Source organism: Grus americana, chromosome 3, assembly GCF_028858705.1.
Source record: "Grus americana isolate bGruAme1 chromosome 3, bGruAme1.mat, whole genome shotgun sequence".
Lineage (NCBI taxonomy): Eukaryota > Metazoa > Chordata > Aves > Gruiformes > Gruidae > Grus > Grus americana.
The window spans coordinates 117,284,791-117,300,230 of NC_072854.1; the positions used below are offsets into that span (position 1 = coordinate 117,284,791).

Here is a 15,440-nt window from a genome sequence, read left to right on the forward strand (position 1 = left end):
CCCCCCACCCTCCATGTCACACACAGACTCAAGATCCCCTGGTTTTCCAGGTGACATACTAAGTCAGCAAATGTTTTTGTTTCCGTTCTGGAGTTGTAGCCAGATATTAACATGTGAACAGTTTCAGAAGTGCTGTATTTCATTTTTGATTTCATGTCCTCACCAGGGAGAAGAGCCGTTAGGAGCAATTCATTTGAGAGGCTGCGTGGTGACAGCAGTGGAAGATATGCCAGACTGTAAGGAATTCTATTGAATGAGCTGTGTAATGAGTTTTTGGTGCATTCTTTCAATCTGCCTGAAATCACAAGTGTTTTTTACTCAAAAGCAATCTATGTGCAATGATTTCATAATTCTTCTAGTAACTAGGCTCTCTGTTGATGTCTTAATTACCGGAGAAGGATACTGCGGTAAAGGTAGAAATAGGTGTTTTGTCAGTTGTTTAGAGAAGATGTCAAACGGATGACGCCATCCCTATGTTAGGATAACTGGCCTTAGACAAAGTAAGCTGAGTTTGCTCTTTTTAGCTGATGAATTTGGGATGGAAGCTTTATGTTAGAAGTAGTTATGCCAACAAATTATTACTGTTCACATTCTGTTCCCTCCCGAAACTAGAAGTTGTGGGTAACAAACAGCAGTGGTTAAGCGTTGCTGCAAGGAACACTCATTCCATGCATTTGCTGCTCCACAGGAGAGGCAGACTGTCATACCCAGTAAGAAAGTCTGTTGGCGTCTCAGCACCTGTGTAGGCTGTGCTGGCAGATATGAAAAGGACCAGACATTCTGGATGTGGCATGAACTTAAACGTCTTGTTTTTGTAGCTGGCAAGGCACGGGAGGGTTTGGGGAATGTGACCTGTCTGCAGGATTGCAGGTCCTTCCATGACTGGAAATCAGTTAACCATAGACTCTTGAAGGTGAAATGTGCAGAATTCATGGGTTGTTTCTCCGAGAGACCTGTCTCATGGACCCAATCTTGTGATGTTTGCGAAGGTCTGATCAGGCACAGCTGTAGAAAGGAAGGAAATCCCCTTACAGTGTGTAAAGGAAGAAACATTGTAAATACAAGACTTTATTCTCTTATAGCTGACTTCCTTATTTCTTCTCTGTAGCCAAGAAGTATGATGTTGACAACATCCTCTTTGAAATCATCACAGCAAATGAAATCCACTATTACTTGCAAGCAGCCTCACCCGCAGAGCGTACAGAGTGGATCAAAGCAATTCAGGCAGTTGCTAGGACTGGAAAATGAAGATGATCTGCCAGTGAGAAGACAGACAACTGAAATTAGTTACTCAAAACAAACTAGGAATTTTAGCATTTCAGTGACAGAAAGCAATATCATCCAGAAAGGTGTCCTAAGGCTTGGGGGTGAGGGCGGGTAATACGTTTCAGTTCTATAGTGGGCACTAACAAACTAACATTTTTCCACTTGTGTTATGGTAATAGTTTACTAAATTATAGCATAGAACATGTCATATTAGTGTGTGCTGCTTGGAATAATCAGTCTGCCTTGGGAAGGTTATACCTTACACCTTTCCCTGCTGCCACAGCTGATAGAATTTCACCATTAACAGGAGATGCAGTCACGTCACTGACTGTGAGGAACTCAATTAGTCACCTGCCGTTCAGCCTGTGTTGTGTTTCAGTATCTTCAGTTACTTCAAAGTCTTCTCAAGATAAACTTTATAATTTCTTCTCTACCAGATCTTTTTACTGCTTGTTCACCTATACAAGTAATGCCATAGATTTAAGGAAAGAAATCAACTCACTTGGAAACCTGATCAACTCCTTGTAATCCTTCAGTGTTAAGGAAGGGAAGAGTGCAGACAACTATGGAAACACCATGCAGAAAGCAAGTAGAACGCAGTGACAACGGTATGAGGAAAAGTCTCTACAGTATTTCAAACACAAAGCGATCTCAGTTCAACTCCTTTATCACCTGATTTTGACCTTTGCTAAATTTCTCCACAAGAATCTACTCTAGGACCATTGTTTCCCTTCATTTAAGTCTCCAGAGCAGTTTCGAGGGTGTTGTGTACTGCTGATTTGACCTGTATTTGAATTAAGAATCTTACAGGAGAAGGGAAAGAATCCATGGGTTACTTGAACTACTGATTGAAATGGTTTTGTTTAGATTTTTCTTTTTTCAACCTCCAGCAACAGACTCATCCTTGGTTCCATGTCTTAGTAATATAAGAGAAGCCTTATGCTTGCTGTAACTAAAATAAACATTATTATTAGACAGGGTCAGTTTACCTGATCAATCTTTACATTTTTGTGTGACTGTATGTATCAAACTTCTAAGTCTTAAGCTTTAAGCAAGAGTTGAAAGTCAAGTTAATGTCAGATTCTGCACGTAGACTGTTCCTGATGCAGACTGATGTTTCTCAGTGCAAGTAGACTTCAAAACTTTTACAGCCCTGTTCGTAGATCTAATTAGGTACCTTATCCTTAAGAATTCTTATTCTGATCTCTTCAGTCTAAAAACAAATTTGGAACTAAAGCTTCTCTTCAATTCTGCTTAATTATACCTGTATCCGAGCTAATGAGCCAGAAGGTCTTTTGCCTTAGTATTGCTTATCACAAAAAACCCACAGCCATGCAGGGGTAGCAGGCTGGCACACACTGCATCGTCATGTCCATTTAAGACATCCAGAGGAGACTGGCTTCTGGCAGGCATTTCCTGTATCTCACGCAAGCTGACAGGATCGCGGAAGCCTGCTCTGTCATTCTGAGGAAGGAAGACTCATGCCAAAAAGATACACTGTTTGCTCAGCCTGCTCTGGTGATAATTGCTTTGTGGTTGCTGCTTATTTTTGCTTTCAGAGCTCACTAACCCAAAAATATTTTATGGCACAGGAAAATAGAAAAAAAAAAAAGCCCACACAACCAAACAACAGAAACTTGCCCAGCTTAGCAAAGGAGGGATGCAACTGCCAATTTTTAATAAAACTAAAAAGTTTTACCAGTGTTTGACCTCGTCATTTTTCTCTGCGCCCAGTTAAGGGTACAGCTGCCCACGTATGAATGGTATTTCCTCTGGTAGATGATGCTAGTCAGTGTATTTGTGGAAGAGCTCTGATGTTTGTACCAGACGATATCAATAGGGTCTCTAACCTCATAGGTAGTTCTTTTGAAGATAGATCACAAGGATTTGTAGGCGTCTCTGCTTCTTGGTGGAAGCGGGAAGATTGGAAGTGTGTGTCCGATGCTACCTTACCTACATTTCCTGTTATAACTGCTTTTGTTTGCCTGAGACTGGTACTGAGAGTGACTCCAAGCTGTTCTTCCTTTTAGTCAGGTTCTCATGCATTTCTTTGCATTGATAATTAGCTCTACATTCCAGGGTGAGTGTGCTCTAGTTCATTTTCAGACAAGGCCTGACAAGAAAAACAATACATTTCACAGACTTTTCTCTTTGATAAGCTCTTCACAAGGGACGAATCCAAGTAGGTACCTGAATCCTACCAGCAGTCAGACCTTAGGAACTGTGCATGAGATGATGACAATTGTCATAACCCTTGAACTGAGTCAGGAAAGTTGTTAAGGAGAGAGCTACTGGAGTTGAGACAAGGTGGCGAGGACTACTGTAATAGATGTCTGTATATGAAACAAAAAAGGTTAGTTTTACATCACTACAATTTCTAGAGATGCTAAATGGGTCTTGTGTAAGGGAATTCAGTATTAAAAAGCAACTGCAAGTCTATTGTAGATTATGAGGCCAGCCCAGTTACTTAGAAGGCATGGAAGGGAAGAGGTGTGTATCCTGAATACTAGCACAAGAGAAGAGAGAGTAGGCCTGGTAGAAGGAACTACTAATTGAAAGAGGAAAAAAAGAAGAGCAGACCTTCATGTGCGATGCTTCCTCTATCTGTTTTCACCTTCTATTTAAATCACGCTTCTACGCACTCAGCAATTAACTACATCAACGTCGGTTCCTTTTTTTACTTATAAGGTGAATTAGGTTTTTTTAATAGACTAAAGTACAGCAAAATAAGTCATTGTGGATAAGGACTATATTTATAATCTTCAATTACTGTAAGACTTGTATGATATAACCTACTATAAATACCCTCTTAGGTTCATGTTTGACTTGCCACATCTTATGCTGAGCAGTTTTCCTTCCCCTGGAACACTGACTGTGTGCTTACTACAGTTGAGTTTTCAGGAATGTTTATTAACCATGCACCCATCAAAACACCCATGTAGACATGGAGCTCCTTCTTCCATGGTTTAAAAGAAGATAGGACGAAGCAAACCACACGCACATACACTGGAAAAAAATAACATCCATGAAGACTGCAACAGCCTAATAAGCTTTCAGCCACAGCGTTACTTCCTACAATCCAATAAACACGATGTATGGAGGTGGTTCTGTCTTCATGTGTTTCTAGCAGTAGTTTCCAGGAGCTGTTTGCTTTCCCTACACTGCAGTTTTCTTCTGAAGGGTAACGTTAGTAGTATTTTGTTGCTGAATGTAGTTATTTTGGTTCTGCTGTTTGTAGTGTGCTGTCTTTGGTTTTTATTTGAAAGCATAGTTAACAGTGTTAAAGGTCTGCTGAAAATTTGTTTTTAGTAATAGAACATTTTATTGAGGAATCTTTAATCAAATTATGTTCATAAAAAGGAAAAAAGTAGTTAAGGACTGGGAGGTATGACTTAGTGTGTACTGTCAAATCTCTCTTTTAGACAAAGTTTTTATTTGCATTTGTGCTTGCAATATTGCAGATAATTCTTCAGTGCAGTAATACTGCTTCTGTCTTTGTCTTAGATGTCACTTTTACATGCATTAAACACCAATATTCCCCCCCCCCCCCCAATTTGTTCTCAAATACTTTAGAAGTTACTTTAAACTACTTGCTTCACAGGGCTCTGGATAAGCTCTTTTTATTGTTTATGACATGTCTCCATTTGTTCTGAGTTTGTGCTTGGGTAGCACCAAAATTAAGAATCCTGAAAACTTCCCTTAGATAACCTTTTTGGTTAGGGCTAGAAGCATTTTAGTAGGGTGGGGTTTTTTTGAGGGGTTTTTTTGGTTGGTTTTTCATTGGGGTTTTTTTTCTGTTTATACGTTTTAAAACTGTAAGAGGCTATAGGAGGAAGTTTAAAAAGCAGAATGCGTAGATAACAGTCCTCTGCCAGTGGTTGGTAGCTGATATTTCTGTGAGTGCCTTCAGTTCATATTTTGAAAAGTGCATGTATTTTTGCTTGTGAACTATGGTTTTCTCGTTGATATGTAGAGGTGTGTGAACTGTATGCAACAGAAGACTTGAAGCTGGGCTTCAAATCGCTCTCTCCCACTTGGGTTTCCTGCTGGCTAACAGGGGGATGTGTGCTCTCGTCTTCCCTTCTCACCAGCCACTTTTCTTGGAAGAGTTTTTGGGTTTGATAGTTTTGGCAGCCTGAGAAAACTGCATATGCCATGCAATAAATAGTGCCAAGTTCTTTAGCCTACCTACTTGAATAATTTTTAAGTAAATATATTATGTCGAGTTTGTCCTAAAGTAAATCAAAGTAGAATATACGTGCTCTTACATGTTAATGATAAGCCATAATATGCAAGAATTTCTTTTCGAAAGCTAGGATGAAGTAAAATGCAAGGCTGTTCACACAGCCTCTGGTTTGAAGGATTGCTTTCAAATTATATGATTAAGTAATTGCACAGTTATATTATTTAGCATGTAAGATGAGCAGTTCTCAGTGTATAAAGTGTCAGGTGTTTGCCCTTCTATCAGGATACAGGATGGAAATCTCAGTCCTGCTTCTTGGGGCCAATGTTGACATTAAGTAAGGAGTCTTCCTCTTGCTTTCTAACCCTTTTCCACTACCCAGGAATAGGGTTCCTGAGTATCTCTCTCATCTTTCTGCGTTGCTTATGTGACACTAAGGAGCACAAGGACAACTTAAAAAACAAATGGTTGAGGCAGGATCAGTGTCCTGACCAGTGAAGTGCTGGTGCCTTTCCAGATGACTTTGCCTGCCCACCATACGTGGCTCAAAGGAGCCTTGTTGCACTGTGGAGCCTTTACAATGGTCCCACCTGGCTTCAGCAGTCGCCTGAAAGAGGAGAGAGTGTCTTTTGCCAGCTCTGTGGAAGTAGCTTCAGTATGAGAATGAGACTTAGTCCTGGCTGATCTGCAAAATGAATGTGGAAGGGAACCACCATCTGTATCTGCAAGTTGTTTTTGTTGTGTGGGATGATGATATAATTGAAGTCTGAATCCGATGCATGAAGAATAATTTGAATGTGGTTCCTTATCACCTTCTGAAGGTATTTTGGGAACTGCTTTATATCTAAAAATGGCGGGTTGGTGATCTGCAAGCCAAACAAATTAAAAACACCCTTGAAAAATCTCTGACTGAAAACAGTGTTCTTATTTTGTTGTTACTCGTGAGACTTCTTGAAATAGAGCTTCTTATTTGGCTTCAAAATAAGTTGTGGGTTTTTTTCTGGATTAGAACATAGGCCTTCCTGCTTTGCATTTAGAACCAAAACTATGGCTTTCCACACTTTGTTTCTCACTCTTGTAAATTGCTACTATTTTTTTTCCTTTCAGTTTGGTTGAAGGGAGAGTAAAATTGTGTATGAAAGCTGAGGAAAATGCTGCTTTTCATACTTCATTGGACTTCCGTTGTAAGTGTAATGGAGTATAGTAAAACTCTTCACCCTCCTTGCATAGACTCTGCCTTTTTTTAAGATGGCAACGTTTCCCTCTCTTTCTACATTCCACTAAAAGGTGACTGAGAAGGAGGGAGGAAAGGAATGGAAGGCAAATGCTGATGAAACTGATGGATTTTTGCTTCTAGCAGTTGAAAGGGAGGGAAATTATGTTAGGTTTGGGGTTTTTTTTAATTTGCCTTCAGTATGTCTTTCAGCAAAATCTTGAATACTAATAAACCAGAGTGATCAAGGGTGAGGAAGAACAACTGGGGATTGACTAATTAAAAAAAAGGCAAAAAATCCCAAACTGGACACCCCAATCTTCCCACGTCCTCAAACACGGATATTAAAAGGACATTGAGAACTTCTTGCAGTGCTGCCATTAGCCCCTTTCTCTTTATCAAGTGTACTGGAACAACCTATTGCAGACTGATAGAGTATCAATTATATAATTCAACGTATAATCAGTCTTTTCATGTACCTGCTTCCACATCATAAGAAAAAGTCTGAAAATCCTGTCTTAAGCACCATTGTATATCAAAAAAAAACCCAAGAAACTCTCTCTCTTGTCCTTCATTGCTTCTGCTATGTGTGTATGTAGGTGTCCTGGTTTTGAAGGCTTCAGTTGCTGTGTGTCTCCCTAGTATGTGATGGTGAAAGTACAGTAACAAAATCAACACGCATGCGTGAGATATTTCTGAATAATAGGAAGAGTTGTTTATATCAGATTGTTAATACTCCTGTGCAGTTTTATGATTAATAAAAGGAAATATTTCATCATTCTGGTGCATAAATGGTAAAATAAGGTTGGGGTTTTTTTCTTTTTTTAGCTTAATATTTTTACTTAAAGGAAAGCTTTTTTCCCCAAGTTACATCTTCAATTTCCCCTTTCTCCTCCCCCCCGCCCCTTCTTAAAGCTATTTTGACCTAAACTCCTAAACTTCCTAATCTAAAAAGAGAGCTTGTGGCTCTGCTTCTAGGCTTCATAGAGCGGAACTTGGATGCATAAACGTAAATGCCTAGTGGCATTTTAGATGTGCTACAACATACCATGTAGTCTGTAGTCACCCCTCTAGAACAGCAAAAACTTACTCTCATCTCCTCATACCTACATGCCGTGTATGGATGTTTGGTTACTTTATGGGTATTGAGTGCCATTATAATCTCCCTATTTAAGCGTTTGAGGAGCCCCCAACGTTATTATCTCTAATTACATGTGTTGATAAGAGTTGCATGTTAGAATTACTTTAAAGAGCAGTATAGTGTGACAAAATTGTCTACAAACTAGTGATGTTCGAAAATAAAGGTGCGTTAGAAAAGCTGATTAGTTTGGTCAGCCCCACTAGATGAAACTTGAGGTATGTTTCTGTTATTGGCTATACTGTCAAATGGCTATATACTTTATTTTGCGAAACCTAGGTGTTAGGTTCTTCTAACTAAATTTGTACAGTACTTTAGCATTGTGATGGAAAAATAGTGGAAGCTATTGAAAATATTCACTCAATTGAACAGATGAGTAAAGTTCTTATGGAGTATTGTCATATTTAATTTATTAGCTGTAAGATAGTGCTGCTGCAAAAAAATATTTTGCCTTTCTTAGCTCCCCCCCCCCTTAGGATTAAAGGCTTAAGGTGGCTGATTTGTTGGTTTGAAGATTTCCCTCTGTTCCCAACTTGTTCCACCTGTACCTTCAATTCAGCCTTCAAATGGAATCTTCCAGTAAGTAGCTGATACCATCTTGTGGTCTTTTGTATTTGGTGATCTGAGATCACTGAGATGTTTAAAAGCAATATTCAGTGCTACGGCTAATAGATTATCTTGTGGTCAATGGTGTCTTGTGGCATCTGGAGAAGTCTTTGTGTAGAGCATCAAGTGTCTGGCATCTTGGCAACAAAACAGCCTGTGCAGTCGACACTCCTGTATTGGTGAGCAGCAGCTCCTTTGCATGTTAAGATTTTTAAGGACTGTGCATTAAAACCAGCACATGCCATTTTAACAGTATTTTTAAATGTGGATCAAAAAAGGCTAATGTTATACCTAATCTGCGTGCTCTAGCAGGCTGGTTTTTATTCCCCCAGCTTTGTAAATCCACAGTTGCTGGACATGGGTGGCAGTTTTGGACAGGACAGTTCTGAGGAGTTAGAGAGGGCTGCAGGTAACTGTGCTGGTACATAGAATTGTCCTCTTGGGTTTCATCTTGGTAGGTCCCCTGGGACCTCTGAGTTTGCTGTCCATCACCTCTCTCTTCTTTCCCCTTCTACCCACACTTGTAGCTTGGGGGTTTTTTTTTTGTTTGCCAGAACAGAAGTAGTTTGGTTTGGGTTTTTTTTTCCAGCCCTTAGCACTGAGGCCTGAAAAAAACCCCACCACAACCCAGCCCCAATTCTTAGCGTTGTGCTGATCAGAAGCTGCTGTTTGCTTGCAGTGTTAATGCAGCAGGTGATTTCTTCCGACGGTTTTGGGGACAGACTTTTCTGTACAAGCAATAAGCTGAAAAAATCCACCAAGTGTCAGGATGCTCTTGGGAATCTGATATGCCTCTACCCAAATTCATTTGGAGAGAAAAAAAAAAAACACCACCAGCAGCACCCTACTACTCCTGTCTGTATGCCTTTATTACCTGTCAGCTCTGGTGGGCTAAAGCAGCTGATTCCAGTCCTGAGCCCAGCTGTTCAGGGATCGGTTATCAGTTGGGATAACTCTGTCACTTGGGACCTTCCAGAGATGAACACGGTAGAGACAGGAAATGTTAGTGCCTGCCTATCGGGAGAAATGCTTCTCTTGACAAAATTAGCTTTGAAATTTGAGTGGTCTAATGAAGAAAAGTCTGTGGTGATTAAACAGCTCGTGCTTTCTTTTTCATTTAGTCTGACTCTTAATGGCAGTGGCCTGAAGCCACATCCTGCACCGTGATGAACCGTGATGAAATAAAGCCACACTGTCAGCTCCTCCCTTCGAAAATGGAGCACTGCAATACTGAGTAGTTACCAGGAAGGTTCTGACACCACAGGCAGTTTTGGAAATGTAGAAATAAAGTACTGACTTCAAGGGACCTCTGAGCTTCGATGTTGGGCATTTTGATGTCCAGCTCTGTGCAGCAGCTCGGGATATTTTGTGCAGCAGGGAAACTTTTTTTCATGCCAGAAGCCTTGCTGGTTGAGCCCGCGTTGCATAGCTGGGGTGTGTGGGTGGAGGACATCCTATTTGCTGTGCTTCACGTGCTCTCTACAAAGGCTTCTCTGTCTTAGGAAAGCTGGGCGGGCAGGAAGGTGAACAGCAGGAAGGGCATGTGGCTAGCAGGGTGCCTGGGCGATGGGTGCCTCGGGCACCTTTCTGCAGCTGACACCTTCCGAGTAGGAGGGTAGAAGTGGTGTGTGAATGCAGTGGAAGGTTGGAGGGGTTTGCTGAAGTAGAACTTTCCATTTCCTCAGAAACGTATGGGTAAGAGGGCTGGGCAGTGGAGTGGAAAAAGGATTTCACCAGCCACATAGGTGTGAGACTAGCTAGTGCGTGTCCTGCGGCGGTAAATGAATGTTACATATCTGGCCTTAGCTGCTGAGGAGGCTCCTTGGGGAAGGATACCTACGCATTAGCGCTAATTTAGGCATCAGTATAGTGTTCCTATCACTGGCATTTCAGTGGTTTTTGCTCGCAGGTAGGAGGGGAAAGAGATGAGCCCAAACCAGCTGGTGTAGCAAGTGCCACTGTTGGGAGCGATGGATGCTGCTGGAGTATCCTGAAAGGGAAGAGACCTCACATCCAGCCTGCAGCAGAGCTGAGAGGCTGAGTAGGTGTTGCAGGGGCAGAGAGGGGTGGAACAGAAGACCAGAATTGATGTAATGAAATCTCTAGGGGGAATTAAAACCCTTAAAGGAGGGACTGTGAGTGGGGAGGGGAATCAAGCTTTGTTTTCATGAGAACTTGTACTTAAATACCTGTTTCTTCTTTTTCTTTCAATAAAGATTTTCATGAGAAACTTACAGCACCACTACTCCAGGTTTAAAGATCCAGGCCTTGTCTAATTGTATAGCTGAGACTTTAACTCCTGGCGTGTTTAAAGAGGCACAGCCACCTGATCTGGACAGAAGTAGAGGCAATTTCTACAAGAATGGGAAAAAGCTACAGCTAAGTGCACAGTGAAACAACTTGTGTAAGGATTTATACCACAATAATTATTCCATTGAAAAAATGTATCCTGAGACAAATATATGAGAACTGGCAGCTGAGGACCAGGAAAGGAGCAGAAAGAGGGTATAAAAGTCTGGGAGTTACAAAGACTGGAGGTAACAGGAGGAGGCTGGGCGAGGGGAAGGGTGAGGGACTAGATCCATTATTGTGCATTTTTCCTGTCCTATGTTTAATAAATTGGGCACTCCTGAGGTGATGAGAATGTACTACTAGTATTATTTTCTTCACTATTAATTTATATGCACTTTTTTTCACTTCTAGCTCTCTTATTAAAGTCAGGGTAAAAGATACTGTGAACAGGGAGTGAGGCAGCACCTTCAGTGGAAAAAACTTGTGCTTGGGTGTGGTTTGGTTTTGGGGTTTTTTTTAATTTGAGCTAAGTAGATATATTAGCAGAATAGCTACTAATAAAGGAAGCAGCCTTTGCGATTCGTTGAGCTTTGTGCTACACCCACTATACTTAGAAATGCTTTTTATTCTGAGGAGTTATACTTCACTCATGTTTGGCAGCAGGGCGGTAGCAGAAGCTTCAGTGAATTTTGTGTACTGCATCCATTTCGGCTAACGTAGTAGTCGTCCCACAAGAACAGCATCATCTCTTTTGGCAGTAAAAGGACATGTTATGCATCTTTATAAAACCTGGTGCAATGGGGCCCTGATCCTGGGACTAACACTTACCTATATAAGGAATAAATTGCAAAAGATGTATAAAGAAACATTATCTGGTCATCACATCATGTCATGCAGTGTTGTTGGTGAGAAAGCTGTCTCAATTAGGGATGTTACTCATGATTTAGAAAAGGTACTGGTGCTTATGAACTGAAAACCTGTTCTAATGGGGAAAATGTAGGAGGCTGAGGGAAGTGGATCAGTTTTGATGAAATCTGTTGAATGCTCCGAACTAGAAAAGGGATCAGGTGACATACTGTTCTTGGAAGCATTTCAGAACTACTGGTCTCACCTGGCTGTTTCTTCCTTGGCCTGTAGATATGGGCACCTACAACAAACAGCCTGTGAGCCCAGACACTTGCAATAAAAGGGAATAAAAGCTACTAGATATTTTCACCAGATATTCTGCAATAAATGTCAGAAAATAAAAACACATAAGTTGGAAGCAAGTTTAAACTAATGGTTTGTTTAACCACCAGCACCGTTGAACAAAAAACACTACTGGATCTTAGCCCAGAGGACCATGGTCTGTATTTTCAGAGCAAAACTGCTCCACTGCTCCATCTAGTGTTCGGGTCCTCGTCAAAGGTAAGGGCTGGACCTCCTTCAAGTCAACACTGTATCTAACAGGGGCCTGATCCGGTGCCATCGAACCTCATGTTCAGACAGGACGCTTCTGTCCTTATGTTGCCAGAAGATCCTCTGCCAAAGTCCGCAGTAGTTGCTTTGAAATCACTTCATATTAACTAAGTTTCATAAGCATTTCTTCCTATGAGAAAATTGGTCCCAGGTTGGTGACTGAATTTTGTAGGAATACCTCGAACAATAGGGACCTTCCCAGTGTTTTCCCACTCACTTTACTTTGCAAAGTAGGTAGGGAAAGGCGATATTCAAGTGAAATTATAATTAATTGATTTTGTGGCCACTTTTATGTTGAGTAAAATAACAGGCATCTCCTCTTTTACTAGCAGCAGTTTTTAAAGTCAGTGCCAAAAATCAGTGCTGGTAAAGCAGGGTCTGTGTGATGGGAGATCATAATGTATGGGAAAACTAAGTTTTTCAATGTGTTTTGGCATGTCCGCAAAAATATATGAAGGTGTGTTATCTCACATGGTTATTCAAGTTATTTTGTTTAACGTAGTAAATTTTGCTCTACTCATCATGCTAATGACAAAAATGCAGAGCTAATGGCAGAGAGGCTGTTAGTTACGTGGCTGCTTCAGTCCTACCTGGTGCCTGGATCTGTGAGTCCTAATCCGGAAATCCCACAGCAGCTGGGCAGTGGAAATGCAGCACTGCCGAGCACTAACACTTCCATGGGGACAGGTTCAGAAAAGATCCCTGTGAGGGCTCTGTCCCTTCAGGTGGGCACTGGGGATGTTCAGCTGATCCTGAGGTGGCTGCCTAGTCCTCCTCTCTTCTTTCCAACATCTGCATTTGTCCCTTCCCCAGCCTTCCTTTGTGGGGATCCATGTTGTGCTGCTGCTATGACACACTTCAAGTAAAACACACCTTTTTTTTTAAAAAAGTAATCTCTTCCAAAATAAAAAGTGCAAATTTAAAGTACAATCAACATCTTTTTGACAATACAGCAGAACATTACATTTACAAATATAAAATTACAACTGAATATTTAGTCTTATTTAGAATTTTACAAAAAATTAATCTGATAAAGTGCAAGTAAAAAAAAGATAGACATAACTTTTTTTTTTGAGACACTTTCATCATACATTTGCGAACACAACTGATTTTGAACAGCAAAATATGTACAGTTTGGCAGTCTGTGAGTTGTTGATAGAAGGTTCTTGAGTTGCAAGAACCAGCACTGGTTTCTCATCTCTCAAGTTCTGCTTCCAGGATTTCTCCCCATGTCTCGACATCCATTGGATACATGCTTTTCTCGGGCAAGCTGTTTTGTGAAGGAACGTTGCTGTATTTCCCACTCAGCCATTCTTGCTTCACTTTGCTTTTCCAGTAGTTTCTCAGTAATGTGATCTGATGGAAAAACAGACAGCTCAAATCTTGGAAGTGAACTGATTTAAGTTGCATTCAATACAAATAAGTTTTGCATTGGAAGAGTAATGCTAGAAAAAGGATTTGGAACATAGTTTTGGATATCTAGACACTAAGCCCAGGAAGGTGTACTGCTGCCAAGAAGCAACCTTGGTCTATTTCCATCTTTTCTGTTCTAAGCTGGGTGGAGAATCACTTCTTGCCTCAATTCTTGAGGGTCAAGATGAAAACCCTAAAGCAGGAATTCATCTTCCTCCTTAAAAGAAGGGCATTTCACTTTCTTTTCTTATTTAGGTTATTTATGACCTTTAACTCTTGTTTGGGCTCTTAATGCAGGCTGGCTGGATTCTTCTGTTCAGCCAACCTTTTAGGGCCAGAAAATGCTGACTTTGGTGTGTGTTTGCTTCTACTTCAAATCCCTTCTCCATAATACAGATGAAATAGAGAATCAGTGCAGGAACCTCTGGAAATTCCTGTGCAAGAATAGTAAGATCTGTACATTTGAAGCGTGACCACTACCTGTTCAAGGCTTTGACTCATACTGAAACAACTCTACTGAAATGTGAGAGTCCAGAACTGGGTTTTTTTGCTGCTGCTTCTCTCTTTTCATCCCTCTACCACCCCCGCTGCTCTCAAACACACCAGCTAAAAATGAGGTGGGGATCATCCTTTAGCTGGGCCAGAGTAACTGAAACCGCTCCTTTCCTGATCTACCTCATCTTGCAGGCTGGACTCGACACTGATAGATCTTCCAGCCTGTTCGGCTCCTAACTCTTCAGAGCAGCTCTAACTGGGACTGTGGGGGGGGAGAATATCAAAACAGCTTTGCAGAGCTCCTGCTTGTTTCCTCTTCTCTACCCCAATTTTTTTTTCTCCTGGATGTATGTTGCTCAAGGCATACTGAGGCAGAACTACTCAGGATGAATTTCCATGAAGTCACCCCTCACCAGCAGAACTATTCCCACAAAATCCACCCAGCGAGCACACACTGCCTAGCGGGAGTATGGTGTCTTCTCCCCCCGCCAGCCCTGTCTATGGGATGTAGGTTTTCTTCCACGTTAGGGCTGTGCAGACTTTGATGTGATGCATATCTGTGCTGAGGCTGCATGGGCAGCGTGAGGACTAAACAAGGAGTGCTGGGCCGGCCAGATGCGGCCCTGGGTGGGAAACAGGACAGCCTTGCTTTCATCACTCCGTGTATTTAACCAGATGCCCGGCTGCTGGGATGCGCTACTGAGCCATGCTGTGATTACAGCGGTTCTCCCGTTAGCCTGGAACAGAGGAGGTGTGCTGATGTAATTTCTTTACGTATTTCTACTACCAATCCCAGAAGCCTCGACGCTGCTGACAGTACGTCACTGACGTTAAATTTACCTTCCAGGAATATCCATTTCCTCGATCGCAGTCGATCTCCCGCTGGCAGACAGCCCTTACAGTCAAGCAGTGGTGTCTCCACAAGCAGTCGTTGCTCTCGATGACGCGGTGCCAGCCTTTGCACGTCACGGCCGCGTGACACAAACTCTCAACGTCCAGGTCACTGAAAATCCGAGAGCTGACCTCCGGAGGGAGGAAAGCCACGAAGTCGGCCGGGTCTCCTCCTCGTCCCCCCGTCTCCCGGCCGGCAGGGAGGAGCGCGGGTCCCCCGGCGGCAGAGCGCTCCCCCTCCATCCCCGCGGCCTCAGGGCGGGGAGGGCGCCCCCCGTCACCGCGACCGCTGCGTCTCCGGGCGGCCGCGGCCAGCAGCACCCGAGGCCGGTTCTCCGCCCGCCGGCATGTCCCTGCCTTCTGTCCGCTGCGTCACGCCACGACGGGGGTGGTGGGGGCGATGTCGGTGGTTTTTAAGGCAAATCTTTCGCTCTTCGGGTCCGCAGAGAGGGCGCAGCCCCGCCGCTCTAGAGGCGAGTGACGTA

At 42.3% G+C, this 15,440-nt stretch overlaps 2 protein-coding genes across 11 annotated transcripts in view; one reads left to right on the forward strand and one right to left on the reverse strand.

Moving 5' to 3' along the window:
* The window catches only part of PLEK (pleckstrin), a 61,736-nt gene extending 58,767 nt beyond the window's left edge, over positions 1 to 2,969 (forward strand). For all 10 annotated transcript variants that reach the window (XM_054819666.1, XM_054819665.1, XM_054819663.1 and 7 more), the window contains 2 exons: positions 167 to 236; positions 1,109 to 2,969. In XM_054819666.1, coding sequence (XP_054675641.1) covers positions 167 to 236; positions 1,109 to 1,248 — 210 coding nt within the window. In that variant the 3' untranslated portion in view covers positions 1,249 to 2,969. The remainder of the gene's footprint in view (positions 1 to 166; positions 237 to 1,108) is intronic.
* Positions 2,970 to 13,055: 10,086 nt separating this feature from the next.
* Positions 13,056 to 15,437, reverse strand: FBXO48 (F-box protein 48). Its single transcript, XM_054819676.1, has 2 exons — positions 14,905 to 15,437; positions 13,056 to 13,512 (listed from the first exon to the last, which is right to left on the reverse strand). Exons 1-2 carry the CDS (start codon positions 15,196 to 15,198, stop codon positions 13,351 to 13,353), a joined length of 456 nt encoding a protein of 151 aa, XP_054675651.1. The 5' UTR covers positions 15,199 to 15,437; the 3' UTR covers positions 13,056 to 13,350.
* Positions 15,438 to 15,440: the final 3 nt, after the last annotated feature.